This window comes from Pristis pectinata, chromosome 16, assembly GCF_009764475.1.
Source record: "Pristis pectinata isolate sPriPec2 chromosome 16, sPriPec2.1.pri, whole genome shotgun sequence".
In the NCBI taxonomy this organism is placed as follows: Eukaryota; Metazoa; Chordata; class Chondrichthyes; order Rhinopristiformes; family Pristidae; genus Pristis; species Pristis pectinata.
The window spans coordinates 44197786-44219047 of record NC_067420.1 but is presented as its reverse complement, the minus strand read 5'-3'; the positions used below and the strand labels follow the sequence as shown (position 1 = coordinate 44219047).

Here is a 21262-nt window from a genome sequence, read left to right as displayed (position 1 = left end):
TTGTATTTTTCAGGCATTACTGTGTGGTTGGTGGTAGATTGAAAAGTGCATGAGATAAATTGGTTTATTCATGTCACATGTACTCAGGTACAGTGGAAAACTTTGTTTTGCATGCCATCCATACAGATCATTTCATTAAACAGGGCATTGAGATAGTACAAGGGAAAACAATAACAGAATGCAGAATAAAGTGTCACAGTTGCAGTGCAGGCAGACAGTTGGTTCCTTGGATCACCCTAGCTGCAGCATGGAGAGAAGGTTAACAAGGAATTTGGGAGAGGGCATAGAGGTGTGATGTATGTATGAAAAGTGAACACAGAATTTTCTAACCATCGGTTAATGTTCTCAAGGAGAAAATGTTTCTCTTTGGACAGAGATTTGGAGATGACTGGACTTTACTGGGAGTTTGCTCATGGACATTGGTAGGGGCATGGTTCACATAGCAAGGGATATAAGGCAGGAAATTCAGGGCAGAACTGACAGTTCAGGTCATCTGTTCTGCCAAGGGCACAGTGGGAGGCCAGTGAATCTATTGGACTGGGCAGTACAGCTGGAGGGAAGAGAGAGGTATAGAGGGAGAGGGTGGGTGAGTGGGACTGAGGGATATTTGGGTCATATTTTCCTCGTACCATCTTCCACTGTGTTGCATAGCCCATGATCCTCTGTCCAATGTTCTCTCAGTCTGGGGTCTGGGGCACTGACTCCTTCACAATCTCCTCCTGCCAGGATTAGTTCAAAGACCCACCCCCTGTCAGTGGAATGTTGCATTGACCATGGAGCTCTGTGTGCATGGACTTGTCTTTGACCCAGAGAAGGGGAATGTGAGCAGTTTATGTGCATCAGGCCTTGGCTGGGGCAAGGATGCTTTGCATAAGGTGGGGGTCCTTTAGCCAAGTACCAATTCTCCTGTGTTGTATTACAGCCTTCTGCGTCAGCTGTGGTTTCAGTGGGTTGTTTTCCCATCTCGATGAGTAGATTTTAAGTTTGAGTCTCATTCCAGTAAGGAACACACAATCTGAGCAATGCTTGCACAGTCAGGGTGATCCTGTCAGGGTTCAGTCCCCTCTTAAACATTCTTATGGCATCATTTATACCCAACCAGCATCACTAAAGCAGATCATCTGGTCAGTGAATTTATTTCTGTTTGTGGGACTGTACTGCACAGATATTTGTCCTTTCTTCCTTCATTACAACAGTAACTATACCTCAAAAGTAGAAATAAAAACAGAGAATGCCCAAAACACTCAGCAGATCAGGCAGCATCTGTGGAGAGAGGAGCAGGGCTAACATGAACAATGATCTTTCATCAGAGTTGGGACAAGTACCTAATGTGCTCGGAAGCCCTTTGGAAGGTCCTGTGGTTGTGAATTGTGCTCTGTGAAGGAATACCTTTCATTCTTGCCTTTTGTTTTTCTCTTTTTCTGCAATTTTCACTTTTCCCTCCTCAGAGAAGGAGGCCATTCAGCCCATCGAGTCTGGGTGTACTCTGAGTAAGCCCTCAATCCTATTCCCCCACCTCTTTCCCTGTGACCTATTCTCCCTTGTGTTCCTATCACCTCCCCCCAGTTCTGCCAGCTGCCTACACTAGCGGCCAGTTAACCCACTGACAACGCGTCTTTAGGACGTGGGGGGAAACCCATGTGGTCACGGAGTACGTGCAAACTCCACAGGGACAGCAGCTGAGCTCAGGATTGAACTGAGTCACTGGAGCTGAGAGGCAACAGCTCTACACAAGTGGCTTTTTTTCCTCTAACTTTTCCACCGTTTCCTCTTTGTTTAAACTCCCTTTCTTTCGCTCTTTACCTCTCTCCTTCCTCGCTTTCTATCTTCCTCTCCCATCACCTCATTCTATCTCTCCATCTTTAGACCCTCTCTCCACACTGATTCCCTTCTCTCCTCAATCACTCCAACTCTCTTCAGTCTCATTACCCTGCTGACCCACTGCTGAGCGCCCGGTGTGAGGGTCAGTGATGTCCTGTGTCACTGTACCTGGGCCAACTAATGGTGCCACTACTGAATGATTCCAGCAGCTCCCTGTTACTCTCAGAAAGGGCAGGCACAGTAGCATAGCGGTTAGCATAACGCTTTACAGTGCCAGCGACCCGGTTCAATTCCGGCCGCTGTCTGTAAGGAGTTTACGTTCTCCCCGTGTCTGCGTGGGTTTCCTCCGGGTGCTCTGGTTTCCTCCCACATTCCAAAGACGTACGGGTTAGGAAGTTGTGGGCATGCTATGTTGGTGCCGGAAGTGCGGCGACACTTGCGGGCAGCCCCCAGAACACTCTACGCAAAAGATGCATTTCACTGTGTGTTTCGATGTACATGTGACTAATAAAGAAATCTTATAAAAAGAAAGGTAGACAAGATGTTCTGGATACATTGAGCAGCTCTGGAGCAGGCAGAGAGGGTGGGTGACGGACACAGCCATGAGTTCGATGTCCAACATTTCCCCATTCTAATGAAGGCTGTTACTGTTTCGTGCTGCCTGACCTAACCCACTGACTCTGTCCAGCATTCTGTGTGTGTTCTCTATTTGATCTTCTGATTTAAAAACGACTATCAGAGGATGAGCTAGAGTTAATTACTGAGACACAGAAAGAGACCATTCAGCCCATTGACTCTGTGCTGGCTCCCAGGGGAACAATCCCATCAGTCCCGGTCCCCTCTCTCCCTTTCCCTGAATCAGAATCAGGTTTATTATCATGTGAAGTGAAGTGTGTTGTTTTGCGGCAGCAGTACAGTGCAAAGGCATAAAACTTTCGATAAATCACAAAATAAATAGTGCAGGAAAAAAGGGAATAATGAGGTAGTGTTCATGAAATCTGATGGTGGAGGGGAAGAAGCTGTTCCTGAATTGTTGAGTGTGGGTTTTCAGGCTCCTGTACCTCCTCCCTGATGGTAGTAACGAGAAGAGGGCATGTCCTGGGTGGTGAGGGTCCTTGGTGATGGATGCCGCCTTCTTGAGGCACTGCAGCTTATTCATTCTCTCCCTCTCCCTCTCCCAGAAAAAAAATGAGGGCAATTTACAGCGGCCAATTAACCCACTGACCCGTATGTCTTTGGGATGTGGGAGCACCTGGGGAGACCCATGCAGTCACAGGGGGAACATGCAAACTCCACACAGAGCACCCAAGGTCAGGATCGAAGCTGGACCTCTGGCACTGTGAGGCAGCAGCACTACCTGCTGCAATGCGACATACGGTGCTGGGCCTCGGAGGAGAGGGTCATGTTGTGGTGATCATTGAATGGGTAGATTTACCAGTGCCACGTCCACTGCAGTCTGCACAGGGTCCTGTTCCAGGGCTGCCTGGTTCCCACTCCCCCTTCCATTCTCCGGGGCCCCGGTTCCCACTCTCCCTTCCACTCTTTGGGGCCCCAGTTCCCTTCCATTATCCGGGCCCTGGATCCTGTGCTCCCGAACCCAGTTCCCTCCAAACTCACCTGGTTCTGTTTCCGCTGCCTTGAAAGTTACCAATTTCACTGACATTTCCCTGTGTAATGTGTCTTAAAGAAGTGAATTAAAAGCACATTGGAATACTAACAAAATAATGTCCAGTGGCGCAGAACTCTGCCGGTCTGGCACCACAGAAAGAGTGCCGGGGTACCGGAGTTTTACTTCCAACACAGAACTAGGTAAAGCACTCAATCCGAGAGGGTTGCTATGGGGAGAGCTGTGTTACGAAGGTGACGGATTGGTGGGTGGAACGGGAGCTGGCCTGTGAGGGGAGCCTGGATAGAGAATGATTAAATGGAGACTTCATTAAAGGTAAATAAAATATTAAACAGAATGGACAGCAGTTAGACTGCATATTGCTATAAAATGAGTTGGGGAAATTGAGGCCACAGGCTATTAATGGATACATGCAGAGTAATTTAAACAGTTATCAGGAAAAGTGTCTTTGTTCACAGAGCAGTGAGTGTCTGGGGTAATGAGTGAGGCACAGTAACACATGCAGAAGGGCTTGAGGCTTCTGGAAGACAATTAGATGCCAAGTTAGGAGTTGGGAGACGAGACTTGATGGGTTTGGAATGGATTGGTTTATTATTGTCGCAGGTAAAGTCAAGGTTGAGTTTATTGTCATGTGCACAGGTGCAATGAAAGACTTATTTGCAGCAGCATCACAGGCACAGAGCATCAGATAGACAACATTCACAAGAAAAAATAAACATAAATTATTCAAGAAAGACACAATTGGAACAAAAATAAATGAAATTAAAAAAATCTTAAAACATTTTCAAGAATTAAAATAAATTCCTGAAAGCAGTTTAAAACGGTTAAAAATATTTAAACAAATCCAACCAGTTCGATTCTAGGTTAACATAATATGATAAGTTAACATAAAATTAACTTACACTAATTTATGAATAATTTATATTAATTTGAATTTATATTTCTGAGATAACAGTGAAAAACTTTTGTGTGTCATCCGGACAGATCATGTCATACATAAGTACATTGAGGTAGAACATGGAACATAGAACATAGCAGCACAGTACAGGCCCTTCGGCCCACAATGTTGTGCCAACATTTTATCCTGCTCCAAGGTCTATCTAACCCTTCCCTCCCATATAGCCCCCCATTTTTCTATCATTCATGTGGTTAAAAAGAAAACAGAATGCACAATATAGTGTTGCAGTGAAAGTGCAGTGCAGGCAGGCAGATAAAATGCAAGGGCCACAATGAGGTAGGTTGGGAGATGAAGAGTTCACCTTTAGAGTGAGAGGTCTGTTCAAGAGTCTGACAACAGCGAGATAGAAGTTGTCCGTGAGCCTGGTGGTATGTGCTGTCGGGCACCTCTGATCCCACACTCTGTTATAATTGCAGAGAACGGAGAGAAGCTGCCACGGGACTGAGAGAGGGTTGACGGAGAGCGGGGAGTAATAGGGACTGGAGCAGGAGGGATGAGATTGAAGAGCTGGTGATTTGAGCAGAGCGAGCAGAGTACTGGGGAGAAGCCAGCCAGGAGAAGAGGGTTAGTGATGAAAAATGAGCAAAGCATCGACACGAGACAGCAAAAATAAATGGGAACCCTTGGTTGCTCAGAGCTAGATGTGCAATTGGAAAATTAATTTTAATAGAATTATTTATAGATTTGTTTCACTTGGTTTAGAACATAGAACAATTACAGCACAATTCAGGCCCTTCAGCCCACAAAGCTGTGCCGAACATGTCCCTACCCTAGAAATTACTAGGCTTACCCATAGCCCTCTATTTTACTCAGCTCCATATACCTATCTAACAGTCTCTTGAAAGACCCTATCGTATCAGCCTCCACCACCGTTTCCGGCAGCCCATTCCATGCACTCACCACTCTCTGAGTACAAAACTTACCCCTGACATTTCCTCTGTATCTACTCCCCAGCACCTTAAACCTATGTCCTCTTGTGGCCACCAATTCAGCCCTGGAGAAAAGCCTCTGACTATCTACTCTATCAATACCTCTCATCATCTTATACACCTCAATCAGGTTCCCCCTCATCCTCCGTCTCTCCAAGGAGAAAATGCCAAGTTCCCTCAACCTGCTTTCATAAGGCATGCTTGGCATTCCAGGCAGCATCCTTGTAAATCTCCTCTGCACCCTCTCTATGGCTTCCGCATCTTTCCTGTAGCGAGGCGACCAGAACTGAGCACAATACTCCAAGTGGGGTCTGACCAGCGACCTATATAGCTGCAACAATACCTCACGGCTCCTAAATTCAATTCCCCGATTGATGAAGGACAATACACCATATGCCTTCTTAACCACAGAGTCAACCTGCACAGCCGCTTTGAGCGTCCTATGGACTTGGACCCCAAGATCCCTCTGATCCTGCACACTGCCAAGAGTCCTACCATTAAGACTATATTCCACCAACATATTTGACCTACCAAAATGAACCACTTCACACTTATCTGGGTTGAACTGCATCTGCCACTTCTCAGCCCAACTCTGCATCCTATCTATATCCCTCTGTAACCTCCGACAGCCCTCCAAACTATCCACAACACCCCCAACTTTTGTGTCATCTGCAAACTTACTAACCCACCCCTCCACTTCCTCATCCAGGTCATTTATAAAAAATCACAAATAGTAAGTATCCCAGTACAGATCCCTGAGGTCCACCACTGGTCACCGACCTCCACTCAGAATATGACCCTTCAACAACCACTCTTTGCCTTCTGTGGGCCAGCCAGTTCTGGATCCACACTGCAATGTCCCCTTGGCTCCCATGTCTCCTCAACTTCTCCATAAGCCTCGCATGGGGTACCTTATCAAACGCCTTGCTGAAATCCATATACACTACATCTACTGCTCTCCCTTCATCGATGTGCTTAGTCACATCCTCAAAAAATTCAATCAGGCTCATAAGGCAGGACCTGCCCTTAACAAAGCCATGCTGACTATTCCTAATCATATTATACCTCTCCAAATGTTCATAAATCCTGCCTCTCAGGATCTTCTCCATCAGCTTACCAACCACGGAGGTAAGACTCACTGGTCTATAATTTCCTGGACAATCCCTACTCTCCTTGAATAAGGAAACAACATCTGCAACCCTCCAATCTTCCGGAACCTCTCCCGTCTCCATGGACGACACAAAGATCATTGTCAGAGGTTCTGCAATCTCCTCCCTCGCCTCCCACAGCAACCTGGGGTACATCTCATCCAGTCCTGGCGACTTACCTAACTTGATGCTTTCCAAAAGTTTCAGCACCACCTCTTTTCTAATATCTACATGTTCAAGCTTTTCAGGCCACTGCAAGTCCCCACTACAATCCCCCAGATCTTCTTCCGTGGTGAATACTGACGTAAAGTATTCATTAAGTACCTCCGCTATTTCTTCCGGATCCGTACACACTTACCCACTGCTGCACTTGCCCTATCCTTTCGCATTTCATCCTCTTACTCCTCACATACTTGTAGAACGCCTTGGGGTTTTCCTTGATCCTGCCCGCCAAGGCCTTCTCATGTCCCCTTCTGGCTCTCCTAATCTCTTTCTTAAGTTCCTTCCTTTTAGCCTCCAGATCTCTAACATTACCTAGCTCTCTGTGCCTTTTGTGTGCTTTTCTTTTCCTTTTGACTAGATTTATTACAGCCTTCGTACACTACAGTTCCTGTATCCTATTATGACTCCCCTGTCTCATCGGAACATGTCTGTTCAGAGCTCCACACAAATATCCCCTGAATATTTGCCACCATATCTTCCGTACTTTTCCCAGAGAACATCTGTTCCCAATTTAATCTTCCAATTTCCTGCCTGAGAGCCTCATAATTCCCTTTACTCCAAGTAAACACCTTTCTAGCCTGTCTGTTCCTATCCCCCTCTAGTGCTAACATAAAGGAGATAGAATTATGATCACTATCACCAAAATGTTCACCCATTGAGAGATCTGACACCTGACCAGGTTCATTATCCAATATCAAATCAAGTACAGCCTCTCCTCTTGTAGGTCTATCTACATACCGTGTCAAGAACCCTTCCTGAACACACCTAACAAACTCTACCCCATCTAAACCCCTCACTGTCTGGAGATGCCAATCGATGTTTGGGAAATTAAAATCCCCCATCTCAACAACTCTGTTATTCTCACACCTTTCTAGGATCTGCTTCCCTATCTGCTCCTCAATAACCCTGTCACTATTGTCTTAAACACAGCACATCAAACAGGAAATAGAACTTGGGTATCCAGGGAATGTTTCTCTGACATTATTCTTGGGTCCGCTAATGTTGACAGGCTGCCCTTTATTGGCCAGGCCCAGCAGCTGAGCCAGTGTTGTGGTGAGTCACCCCCTTAAACCATATCTAGTGCTTTCAGAATGGTCCCATCAGTGGGTGACAGACTGGAGTCACATACAGGCCAAGACAACAGGTTTCCTTCACTAAAGGGCTTGTACAAACCCAGGAATTAAGAGCAGGAAGAGGCCCTTTAGCCCCTCGAGCTTGCTTACCCATTTAATCAGATCATGGCTGATCTGATATCCTCAAGTCTGCATTCCTGCCTACCCAACGTAACACAAGACTATCGAACGGTGCCCTCGTACGATAAGATGGACTTCTAACCTCACAATCTACCTCATCATGGCCTTTCACCTTATTGTCTGCCTGCACTGCACTTTCTCTGTAGCTGTAACACTTTACTCTGCATTCTGTATTGTTTTCCCTTGTACTACCTCGATGTGATGAAATGATCTGTATGGATGGCATGCAAGACAAAGTTTTTCACTGTACCTCAGTACAGGTGACAATAATAAACCAGTTGAACATTTCACCCTCTTGCTTCTCAAGTTTTTATTTTTTACACCCTGCTTTCAATGTCACCTTATCAGAGATGTTCTCTTTGTCCGACCCATGCCTGCCCCACTCTCTCTGCAACTTGAAACCATTTTATTTCCTCCCTTTTCTGATGAAGGATCTCAGACCTGAAATGTTAACTTTGTCCCTGTCTCCACAGATGCTGCCTGACCTGCTGAGCATTTCCAGCATCTTTTGTTCTTATTTCCAATTTCCAGCATCTGCAGGTTTTTCTTTTCATTTTCTCTCTGGTTTTGCATTCAATTCCATTTGTTCAGGTGAACCTCTGTGGCTGGCTGCCTGGTGACCAGTATTACTAATGCCAGCTGTTTACTTCCAGCTGTTTTAAAGCTGATTTCAAATCCTCAGGTGGCCGCAGTGGGGCTGGAGTGTGAGCTCTCTGGATTATTGGTCTATAGCTAGAGTCATAGAGAGAGACAGCACGGAAACAGGCCCTTTGGCCCACCAAGTCTATGCCAACCATCATCCACCATTTACACTAATACCATTTTATTCCCCCCACATTCCCATCAACTCCCCCAGATTCTACCCCTCACCTACACACTGGGGGCAACTTACAGCAACCAGTTCACCTACCAACCCGCACGTCTTTGGGATGTGGGAGGAAACTGGAGCACCCGGGGGGAACCCACATGATCGCAGGGAGAACGTGCTGACCACACACAGTGCCCCGAGGTCAGGATTGAACCTGGGTCTCTGATGCTGTGAGTCAGTGGCTCTACAAGCTGAGCCATTGTGCCACCCTCGTGGTTAGGATGCTTTAGCGGGTTAGGAGAGGGGGCTCATGAGGGGTGAGTGGGCGGAGCGTCTTACTCCCACCCTGAGCAAGCAACATTCACTCTCGGCTTGTCAAAATGCCACACAGCAGCCTGGAAGCGGGGGGAGGGTTTGTGCCTGTGCTCCCCGACTTGTGCGCTCTTGTTGGACGGCACCAAATAATGCAGTTGTACCGACTAGGAAAGCCCAGGACTGATCTCTGACCTGTGTGTGGGTAGGAACACCAGCTCAGGACTCGGGGCTAAGCAGGGGAAACGTGTCAGTGTCTCTCCTCCTCTTCCCGATCTGGTAGCAGGGGACTGTGCCTGTAGGGTCAGGCAATAGGAACAATGTGTATTTAGGGAGCTCCCTTAAACCATCCCAAGGACTTAGATATTTTATTAAATGAACTTAGATATGAAGCCAGAGAGATGTCAGATGGCCAAAGGCTTGATCAAAAAGTTTTTAAGGAGCAACTTAAAGGTTGGCAGCAAGGTTTAGGGAGTGAATTCCAGAGCTTGGGGCCCAGTCAGCTGAAGGCACGGGCATCGATGGTGGGACATGAGGATCTGCAAGCGGCTGAGATTGGAGGAGGGAGTGATCGGAGGGTTGTAGGTCTGGACAGAGGTCAAGGAGAGGGAGCAGTGAGGTCTCAGGGGTTTGAAAATGAGGAAGGAAATCTTACAATGGGTTTGTCACTGGGTAGATGGCACAGTGGTGCAGAAGGTAGTGCTGCTGCCTCTGGCTCCAGAGACCCCACTTTGAACCTTCTGTGTGGAGTTTGCATGTTCTCCTTGTGACCTGTTCACCCTGGGTGCTCCAGTTTCCTTCTACATCCCAAAGACGTGCAAGTTGGTGGGTTAATTGGCTGCTGCAAATTGCCCCTGGTGTGTGGATGAGGGGTAGAATCTGGGGGGAGTTGATGGGATGGTTGGGGGGATTGGTGTAAATGGGTGTTTGATGGTCGGCACGGCCTCAGTGGGCCGAAGGGCCTGTTTCTGTACGGTATCTGTACGGAGTTTGATGATATAGGAGTCCCTCTAACGATCAGTGCCTGGACTGTCACAGGAACAGTGAGCCTTTAGGAACCTCGGAGCTGATAATTCAGAGTGTTGTTCCTCTGGCTTCCAGCTATGGATGTTTTTATCTTCATGCACCTCATCCAAAGGGTCAATTAGCAACCTCTGTTTGTATTTTGCAGCTTTTTACTGGTCTTCTCCTGCCTGGTTCTGTCTGTCTTCTCTACCATCAAGGAATACGAGAAAGGTTCTGAGGGAGCACTCTACATTCTGGTGAGTCCCGTCTAACCACACACTGTCACTTGGCCTGTGTGTGACCAGAACAGACCCAGTCTTCAGGTGTTCAGAGGACGTCATCGTGCGCAATAACGGGCAAGAAGTCCTCCTCCCTGGTCACCTCCACGTCCCACAACCTGACCTTTCCCCAAACGGACCATCTGCCCAGCAGGCTCAGAGAGTGGTCAGAGTCAGATGGAATTGCACCTTCACTGCCAGGGCTGGACGTGGGACTTCTCCAACATTGGTTGACACCCCATTTTGTTCCCTCTGCAGACCCGAGTTAATCCAAGATGACGTAGGTTCCTCACCCTGAACTGACTGATCCGCTGTGGCTCCCACTCCACCAACACCTTATGTTGTAAATTTTAGAACATAGAACAGTACAGCTCAATACAGGCCCTTCGGCCCACCATGTTGTGCCAAACTTTAAACCTCGCCTAAGACTATCTAACCCCTTCCTCCCATATATCCCTCTATTTTAAATTCCTCCATATGCTTATCAAGTAATCTCTTGAATTTGACCAATGTGCCTGCCTCCACCACCACCCCAAGCAGCACATTCCATGCCCCAACCACCCTCTGGGTAAAAAAACCTTCCTCTGATATCTCCCTTGAACTTCCCACCCATTACTTTAAAGCCATGCCCTCTTGTATTGAGCATTGGTGCCTTGGGAAAGAGGCGCTGGCTGTCCACTCTATCTATTCCTCTTAATATTTTGTACACCTCTATCATGTCTCCTCTCATCCTCCTTCTCTCCAAAGAATAAAGCCCGAGCTCCTTTAGTCTCTCCTCATAATCCATACTCTCCAATCCAGGCAGCATCCTGGTAAATCTCCTCTGCACCCTTTCCAACGCCTCCACATCCTTCCTATAATGAGGCGACCAGAACTGGATACAGAACTCTAAGTGTGGTCTAACCAGAGTTTTATAGAGCTGCATCATTACCTCACGGCTCTTAACCTCGATCCCACGACTTATGAAAGCTAACACCCCATAAGCTTTCTTAACTACCCTATCGACCTGTAATATCCTAGTTTCGGGATCATCCGCTGCCTCAGCCCCTCCCTGTGTCTGTAATCTCCTCCAGCAGTACAACCCCCTGGAGTAGTTGCTCCTCCAGGACTGGACTCGATCGCCCTTGATTCCCATCACTCTATCACTGGCAGCTGCTGAACCCTGAGCTCTGGAATTTCCTCCCTCCACGTGCCCCTCCCCTCCTCCCTCCACGCCCCCCTCCCCTCCTCCCTCCACGCCCCCCTCCCCTCCTCCCTCCTAGTCACTTCAGCCCACTGAATCCTTGCCAGCTATCAACCACTATTTACACCAATTCCATTTTTATTTAACCCACATTCTCATCAACACTCCCCACATTCAGCCACTCTTATGTACACCAGGGGTAAAGCGGCCAATTCACCCACCAACCTGCACGTCTTTGGGATGTGGGAGGAAACTAGGACACCCGGAGGAAACCCACATGGTCACAGGGAGAACATGCAAACTCCACACCGACGGCACCCAAGGACAGGATCAAACCCAGGTCTCTGGTGCTCTTCTGAAAATCACCTTCCATGTCTCGGCCTCTATCCAAATCTCTTCCTATGTGGCTTGGCGTGGCTGATGTTTTGTAAAGCTCCTGTGAAAGACCCAGTGGTGCTTTGCGGTGGTGATTATGCTGTAATAGTCCAAATTGAGCAGAGGCTCTCTCAGGATCCACCTGGGGTACAATGCTTGGTAAATTGGTTTATTATTGTCATGTACTGAGGCACAGTGAAAAGCTTTGTTCTGCATGCCATCCATACAGATCCTTTCATCACATCAGTGCATTGAGGTAGTACAAGGGAAAACAATAACAGAATGCAGAATAAAGTGTTAAATTTACAGAGAGAGTGCAGTGCAGGCAGACAGTAAGGTGCAAGGTCATAACAAGGTAGATTGTGAGGTCAAGAGTCCATCTCATCGTATGAGGGAGCTGTTCGATAGTCTTAAAATAGCAGGATAGAAGCCGTCCTTGAGCGTGGTGATACGTGCTTTCAGGCTTTTGTATCTTCTGCTGATGGGAGGGGGGAGAAGAGAGAATGTCCGGGGTGGGTGGGGTCTTTGATTATGTTGGCTGCTTTACCGAGGCAGCGAGAAATGTAGACAGAGTCCATGGAGGGAAGGCTGGTTTCCGTGATGTGCTGAGCTGTGTCCACAACTCTCTGCAGTTTCTTGAGATCTTGCAAGAAATTTGGCCCCAATCCTTGGGAAACAGCATGATGAGCTTCTTCCTCTGGAGATGCTGTCTGTCCTGCAGAGTATTTCCAACATTCCCCGTGTTTACTATAAATGATGAGTACAGGTTGCATAAACATAGCTTGTAATTACTTCGATCAGGGAAGATTAGACAGTGACGTTTAAATGATTGGATGTTCCCTCTGCTGGGGGCGAGACCAGAACAAGGCGCATGGATTAAGGTCCTGGTTACTACAGGGTGAAATCGGTAAGTGCAGAGAGGGGTGGAAGAGGTGGACAACCTTGCCCAGCAGCCGAGGACTCCGGGGCACTTCCACATGGAGGTGGGCAGACTTGTGGGGAGGTGTGGAATAAATAAACACGTTAAACACTGTGATCAGGGCACCCTCTGCAGGCGGTGCTGGAGGCAGTCTTCCATCCAGGTTGCTGTGGCAACAGACTTCACTCTCTCTCTCTCTCTCTCTCTCTCACACACACACACACACACACACACACACACACACACACACACACACACACAGCGCATTTATAAATATTGTTCCAGAGGAATGGGGATATTGTATAAATACAGGTCAGGTTTTAGTGAGGTGTTCGTGGTCACAGCTCGATCTCCTGTTTTGGTCAAAGAGGCTTTCAGAATTTTCACTGCAGGATTGTCAGCAGAGGTTCAGTTGATGCAGCACGCGTGGTCTCAGCGTGTCTATTCCCACCTTCCTCCTCAAACCTCTGTCCAGCTGGGGCTCAGTTCTGGCCCTCATCTCTGACTAACAAAGTCTGGAGAGGGCAGAGATCTCGGCTGCCACACCAGTGCAGTACTGAGGGGGTGTCCTGCCGTGGGAGGGGCTGTACTAAGGGGGTGTCTGCTGTGGGAGGAGTGGTACTGAGGGAGCATCTGCCGTGGGAGGGGTGGTACTGTGAGAGTGTCCCGCTGTGGGAGGGGCGGTACTGAGGGGGCGCCTCGCCGTGGGAGGTGTGGTACTGAGGGGGCGCCACACTCTGCCCCTCCCTCAGTGATGTGGGACCCTGCCCCTACACAGCCAGCGCCCTGTCCTCCAGCGAGGGACCGACCTGGAGTGTGGAGCCAGGCATCAGGGTTGCGGTGTGGTGTGGGATGTGTTGTTTCACTGCCTCCCCCCTCTCCTCCCCCCTCTCCTCCCCCCTCTCCTCCCCCCTCTCCTCCCCCCTCTCCTCCCCCCTCTCCTCCCCCCTCTCCTCCCCCCTCTCCTCCCCCCCCTCCTCCCCCCCCCACAGGAGATAGTGACGATCGTGGTGTTCGGTGTGGAGTACCTGGTCCGAGTCTGGTCTGCGGGGTGCTGCTGTCGCTACCGAGGATGGCGAGGCAGGCTGAAGTTCGCCAGGAAGCCCTTCTGTATCATCGGTGAGGGAGCGACTTCTGGTAACCCCCCACACACCCCCGCTCCCCACCCCCCACAGCCCCCTCCAGAAACCCCCCGGCCCCCTCCAGTAAAACCCCACCCATGGCCCCCTCCAGTAACCCCCACCCCCGCTCAAGGCCCCTCCAGTAAACCCCCGCCCACTGCCTCCTCCGGTGACCCCCTCTCGCTGCCCCCTCTGGCTCCCCCCACCATCCGAGCCACCCACTTTCCATCTTCCTCAGCAGCACTGATGCTGAGGGGCACAGGATGATCCCAGGCTGGTCTGGATTAGCTGGAGTGCTGCCCTGGTGAAAGGTGCATCCACAAGCACCTACTCAGCACAACATTGATCCGAGATGTGAAGCCACACTTGAATGAATAGCTCTCGGCATTTCTGTCTGAGGTCGGTGGATGGCTCTGCTTGCTGAGAGTCATGTCACCTCTGACTGGGTCCAGAGCTGAGCAGCTGTATAGAAGGGGTTCAGGGTCTCCGATTAATGGGCGGGAGGGTGTAGTAGGAGAGCTGTCTGTCACTGGACAAAGGGTCCCGGAATCTGGTAGCTGTGGTGGAGTTCAGTGAGGGGAATCTGGAATCAAAGCCGCTCTCAGTAACGATGTCCAGAGAAGTCCCAGGTCTCTGTAACAGCACATCCACCAAAGTCTACCTGTCCTCACCGTGGTCCGGGGTTACTCCATCCCCACTGGGTCACTGCCCTCTGAAATGGTCCCATAAGGCCCTGTTCTGGGGATGTGCAGTAAATGCTGGCCTTGCCCTCCAAGCCCACGTCCTACAAACCAGCAAGTGAGATGTTATGAGGGCTTCCCCATCCTCCCAGTACTGCTTGACCTTGTTCCAGTGGATGTTCTTGCCCACCATTGACCACCCATTCCATGTTCCTCATCGCCTTTCTCAGAACCTCCAAGGTCCGGGATCCCCCAACCCTCTGGATTAGATTTGACCCCCACCAACCCACCACTGCTGCCCTGGGAGACCCCAGCCCTTCCCTCAGGATTACCCAGCTACATACAGTGTGTAAATGACCAGGGGTCAGGGTGTGGGGTCAGTGAGGATGAAAGGTCAGGGTGAGGGCTTATGTTCAGGGTGTGGGGTTGTCAGGGTTGGGGTGAAGGTCGGTCGGGGAGACTGGGAAGAGCACGGACGTGGGCAGCACCCTGAGGTGTAACCGAGTTGTACTCTCCCCCTCCCTGCCCAGATGTGATGGTCCTGGTGGCCTCCATCGCTGTCCTCGCCGCCGGCACTCAGGGCAATGTCTTTGCCACCTCGGCGCTGAGGAGCTTGAGGTTCCTGCAGATCTTGCGCATGATCCGCATGGATCGGAGGGGAGGCACCTGGAAGCTGTTGGGATCTGTGGTCTACGCACACAGCAAGGTAACCGTGATATTGGTTTATTATTGTCACTTGTACTGAGGTGCAGCGAAAAAATTGTCTTACAAACCGATCGTACAGGTCAATTCATTACACAGTGCAGTTACATTGAGTTAGTACAGAGTGCATTGATGTAGTACAGGTAAAAACAATAACGGTACAGAGTAAAGTGTCACAGCTACAGAGAAAGTGCAGTGCAATAAGGTGCAAGGTCACAACAAGGTAGATCGTGAGGTCAGAGTCCATCTCATCGTATAAGGGAATCATTCAATAGTCTTCTCGGCGATGGGGGCTCTGTGGGATGTCTCCTCGCCCTGCGGAGGCTTCCACGTGGACGGGCCTGTCCTAGGCGGCACTGGTCGTTTCCCTCTGGGTCCAGGGGTTGGGTCCGCTTCGTAGTCGTTCCTGGGGGTCAGAAGATTGCCAGCCCTGTAAGAAGATTTAAAAGAACATTATTAGTAATAGTTAGTGACATAGAGTTTAAATTTAAAAGTGTCGAACGATTATAGTAAGGGTAATGAGTAGATCTGTAGAGAGCAGCTTGTAGGTGGAGGGGGGGCGGGGAGGGGGCATATCTGTCGGAGGGGGAGAGGCAGTGGCTGGAATTATGGGCCGGTTTGGAGCCCATGAGCCGCTGGCCAGGAGCTCTCGTGATGAAGGCCGGGAACTGCGAGGGGAGGGGGAAGTCTGAACGCTGCTGTACTGTATCTCACTGGCCGGGGCTCTGGAACGGTGGGAGCCGACTTCACCATGAGATCTGTTGAACAACCCCTCGTCTGCCACGTGCACATACTCTCAGGGTCGGCCAAGGGGTCTGCAGTAGCACACAGGGCTGTGGAAAGGCTGCTCGACTGCAAGAGTATTGCACTCTGCCCAAGCGGCCCCTCCTGCACACCTCACAGCTGTGGTCACTGGGCAGGGTCAGCAGGGCGAGCTGGCCCCTGGTACGGAACGAGCACGCTCTCCTCTGAGCTGTGCGCTCCTGGCATCACATCCCTGTTCTCACACACGGTACAAACCCCAGGCTGATACTGCAGGAACGTGGATGGACTGTGTCTGTGTACCGATGGGAGGGGAGAGTGTGTCTGTGTACCGACGGGAGGGGAGGGTGTGTCTGTGTACCGACGGGAGGGGAGGGTGTGTCTGTGTACTGATGGGCTACACCTACTCCTTCTGCTCTGGGACTGTGTGTTCACAGATGCAGCTGTTGGTCTTTCTCTGTACTCTCTCACCCACTGTGTTTGCTGCCTTTCAGGAGCTGATTACTGCCTGGTACATTGGCTTCCTCTGTCTCATCCTTGCCTCTTTCCTCGTCTTCCTTGCTGAGAAAGATGACAACAAGGAGTTTGCAACGTATGCTGATGCTCTGTGGTGGGGGTTGGTGAGTGGAGTAGGTGCTTGTATCTGGAGGGACCCCAACACTGTACCCTGGGGAGATCTCCTGGGAGAGGGCCCACCAGATCCCAGGACTGCAGCCCCTTGATGCTGAAACCAGTTCGGGAAAAGCTTCCCACAGTCAGTGACTGGGCTTCAGAGTTTCACCAGATGTGACCCAGTTTGGGAGTTGTTGCATGTGGGTTTTTCCAGATGTGGTGCCTGAGAGGGAAGGAAAGGAGCAGCCAGGGGTCCCATCGTCACAAGGAGTCCTGCTGACTGTCAGCTGCTATTGGGTTCATTCCCTGCACAGAGCACCTCATGGAGAACCACTCAGTGAGTCACAATCAGGATCATCGTTACTGATATCACCAGATAGACACTGGTCCCTCTACACCGTCCCATCACACACTCCTGGGGTCAGACACAGAGTGACTTTCCCTCTACACTGTCCTGTCACACACTCCCGGGGTCAGACACAGAGTGAAGCTCCCTCTACACCGTCCCATCACACACTCCCAGGGTCAGACACAGAGTGAAGCTCCCTCTACACCGTCCCGTCACACACTCCCAGGGTCAGACACAGAGTGAAGCTCCCTCTACACCGTCCCGTCACACACTCCCAGGGTCAGACACAGAGTGAAGCTCCCTCTACACCGTCCCGTCACACACTCCCAGGGTCAGACACAGAGTGAAGCTCCCTCTACACCGTCCCATCACACACTCCCAGGGTCAGACACAGTGATGTTCCCTCTACACTGTCCCATCACACACAGTGACGTTCCCTCTACACCGTCCTGTCACTTCTGGGGTCAGAGACAGAGTGAAGCTCCCTCCATACCAACCTGGGCGAAGAGAGCTCTTCATTCAGTGTGACCAGTGTTACTCCAGAAGTGTGCAGTGCCCTGGGCAGTCAGAGACACCTCAGGTGATGACACCCATCTCCAGTGGGACACACACAGTTTAGAGGCTCTGGAAAATGCACACAAGCACAGACACATCCCTCTTGACCTCTGTCCCATTCCCACCCTCCCACACTGCTGCTCTGCCTGTCTCCACTTCTGTTCATGGTAACTGTTCTGATTGATGTGGGTGTGTCTCTTCAACCCCATGGTTTTTTTTTCTATCTTCTCCAGTGGTGAGATCTTCACTGTGTCGATGTTGCGGCTGCCTCACCCCCTCCAAAATTAATGACTGCTTAACAGGGTGACAGAGCCGTGTGTGTGGGAAATGGCCAAGGTTGTGGGCTCCGGTGCCATTGTGGTGGCCTCACCTGAACGGGCAAGGCTGTGCTGCTCTGGAGGATGGAGCGGCCTTATCCCTGGGGGACTCAACGTGGGCAGAGCCTTCCTGCCAGTGCATCCCTGGAAGCTAGTGGGGTAATTAATCCTCTGCCTCTGTCCCAGTGAGGTGCCCGTCCCTCACCTGCAGCAACTGGAGCAGTCAGAAGTGATTCCCCACACAGCTCTGCTATCCATACCTTTCTGCTGTCTTGCTGGCGCGGGAAGAGGACATTTCTCTATCCTGTACTTGGGACAGCCCAGCTGGACAGGATGTGGTGCTGTACCTGCAGGGATGGCGACATGTCAGTCTGTTGCTTTTCCCTCTCAGGGAGAATCACAGACATCTGCCTCAGTTCAGTCTTCGACCACTTTTCTCCACGGATGCTGCCTGCCTGCATCTTGTTGCTTTTTCACCTCGATTCCAGCATCTGCAGTCCTTTGTTTTTCCACTTTCTCTCACTTGGGTCTGACTTTTCTACTCTGCTGTAGTGTATCTGGTCAAAGTCGAGTTTATTGTCATCTGCACAAGTCCATGTGTGCACAGGTGCTATGAAAAACTTACTTGCAGCAGCATCACAGGCACAGAGCATCAGACACGCAACATTCACAAGAGAAAAATATAAATTATACACAACTTTCATAAGAAAGAACACAATTAGAACAAAAAAACAAAGTCCAAGAAACAAAGTGGTCATAGTGTTGCTGAACTGTGGAGATTAGAGTTGTGCTCTTGATGGTGCTCCCTTGGTTAGGGAGAGGTCATCAGGGCTGTCCCACATCTGGCCAGCTGTAATCCATCCGCATGGAGCCACTGCTGTCTCCGCGCTGGAAGTCTCTGGGTCTGGCTCCGTATGAATCAGTGACGTGCTCCTCATGGTCATGGATCCCATTGACTCAGGATGTGTGAGTGCCAGCAGTTCTCACCCCTGCTCCTGCTGCCAAGATCCAGAAGAAGCTCATTGATTTCTTGTGGGGCACGAGGAAGCACTGGGTCTCTGCTGCACGTCTGAGTCTCCTGATTGAGGAGGGCCGTGCTTCACTGCTGTGCACCTGTTCCCCAGCTGTAACTCACACTGACCGGACCCCGTGGCGATACCTGTACGTCGAGCACCCTCCCAGGTGGTGGCTGGTAATGATGTGCTATTTCCGGTAGGGGCAGCCAACGGTCATTGGCAAGTATTTGAGTGAGTTGTATGTCTTTTACCTTGAGCTGGTCAGAGTCTGGCACCTGATCATCTCCATTCCGAGGAGGTGACTCTGGCTGTTGAGGGCAATTGGCTGTGGAGACAGACCAGAGGACACAGACAATTCTCATGGTTGGAGCTTCTGGGAGCCCCGTCACTGTGGGTGTTAAGAGGTCTCGGGAGGGTGGGGTAGGACACTGTACGATTGGCAGTGCAAGGGGCATCCAGCTGTTAATGTCCACATCCGGAAGGGAGCACAAGAGGGCTGGTCAGGGATGGGTAGGGTTACAGTCCGACCCTGTAAATGACTTCATTAACCGTGTGTTCTGGTCGATGTGCTTCATCAGTCCATGGACTCCTTTCCCTTGGAGTTTGTCTTAAAAAAATGGAAGGCACATTTTCCTGACCATGTGTGTAGGTCACCAGGAATGGAAATCCCATGTCACCAAGGAGACATTACTCCAATTGGCTGTCCCCATTTCTGACAGATATCCCAGGAGTGGGGTTTCCACCACTTACTCAATCGGGGATTCCTCCTGGAGTTCCTGGATGTACTCCCAAATCCCACCAGTAGTTGGGGGGGGGGGGAGGGTGGTGGGGTGGGGGGAGCAAACACAGGGTTGTGAAGGGATTGTCTCTGTTTAGGCTGCTGGTCAGCTCCTCACTGTGATGTGCCCTGACTCCACAGATCACATTGACCACCATCGGATACGGCGACAAGTTTCCCATAACCTGGAACGGGCGGCTCCTGGCTGCCACTTTCACTCTCATCGGAGTCTCGTTCTTCGCCCTGCCAGCGGTAAGTATGTGGTGAATGTGGGGGGAGGGGACATGGAACTGTCACATCCCCCCACCTGGAAAGAACTTGGAACCAGATGGATTCTGGCCCTACTCTGGAAGCCAGGAGCAGCTGATCCCAATTCCCCATCCCAAGTCACCTTCCAATCTCAATTCTCCATTTCGATCCTAACCCCCGTATCTGATCCCAACTCCCTATCCCGATCTCACCATTGACCAAGTACTTAAGTAGACTAGCCACATGTGGCTACAGGAGAGGTCAGAAGTTGGGCACCCTGGAGCCAGTGACTCATCACCTGACATCCCAAGGCCTTTCTATCATCTTCAAGGCAAAAATTCAGCAGCACAATGGAATCCTCTCCACAAGAAGCTGGACACCACCCAGGGAAAAGCAGATCAGTTGCTTGGCACCCCATCCACCACCTTCAACATTTACTCCCTCCAATGTTGGCGCACAGTGGCTGTGGTGGTGTGCACCATCAACAGATACAGTGCCGTTACTCACCCAGGCTACGCTGATAGCGCCTTCCAAACCTGAGCCCTTTTCCATCAAGATGGACAAGGGCAATAGGTGTGGGAGAACGCCACCATGTAAGTTCCCCTTCCAAGTCAAGGACGTCCTTGCTTTTAGTTTAATTTGGCATTGTGTTTGGTGCAGACATTGTGGGTTGAAGGGCCTATTCCTGTACTGTACGGTCCTATGTTCTAAGCACGTCACTGAACCATGGAACTCCCCCCCCAACAGTACCGTGGGAGCACCTTCCCCAGGTTCAAGACGATGTCTCAGCATCATCTTCACAAGGTCAATTAGGGATGGGCAGCCGTGTCCCAATCTTGAGAAATTAATCACTAAAAAGTCGTATTTAAGAATGGATTGACTTGCATTGGACTGAGTTCAGAAAAGGGTCACTAAATTGATTCCTGCTGGAAGGGAATATCTTATACAGAGATGTTGAGCAGGTTGGGGCTTTAGACATTGGGGTTTAGGAGAACGATAGGTGATATTATTGAAGAATGCAAGATTCTGAGGGGTTTGACAGGCTGGGCACCAAGAGGATGTTTCCCCTAGTTGGTGGGGGGGGGGGTGTGTGAATCTAGAACCAGGGGCATGGTTTCAGTATAGGGGGTCACCCATTTAAGACAAAGAGGAGGTTTGTGAGTCTTTGGAATGTTCTTCCCCAGAGAGTGGTGGAGGTGGAGCCCATGAATATATTCAAGAGGGAGATGAGTGGATCTTTAGACTTTAGGGGAGCTGAGGAACAGAAAGGAGGGGAGGAGCTG

General features: G+C 50.2%; 2 protein-coding genes across 5 annotated transcripts in view; one reads left to right on the top strand and one right to left on the bottom strand.

Moving 5' to 3' along the window:
* Positions 1 to 21262, bottom strand: part of LOC127579057 (DENN domain-containing protein 3-like) — a 743140-nt gene that overhangs the window by 163178 nt on the left and 558700 nt on the right. The window lies entirely within an intron of this gene.
* Positions 1 to 21262, top strand: part of LOC127579083 (potassium voltage-gated channel subfamily KQT member 2) — an 86435-nt gene that overhangs the window by 38200 nt on the left and 26973 nt on the right. For all 4 annotated transcript variants that reach the window (XM_052031719.1, XM_052031718.1, XM_052031717.1 and 1 more), the window contains exons 2-6: positions 10250 to 10340; positions 13831 to 13957; positions 15170 to 15345; positions 16598 to 16723; positions 19872 to 19982. In XM_052031719.1, coding sequence (XP_051887679.1) covers positions 10250 to 10340; positions 13831 to 13957; positions 15170 to 15345; positions 16598 to 16723; positions 19872 to 19982 — 631 coding nt within the window. The remainder of the gene's footprint in view (positions 1 to 10249; positions 10341 to 13830; positions 13958 to 15169; positions 15346 to 16597; positions 16724 to 19871; positions 19983 to 21262) is intronic.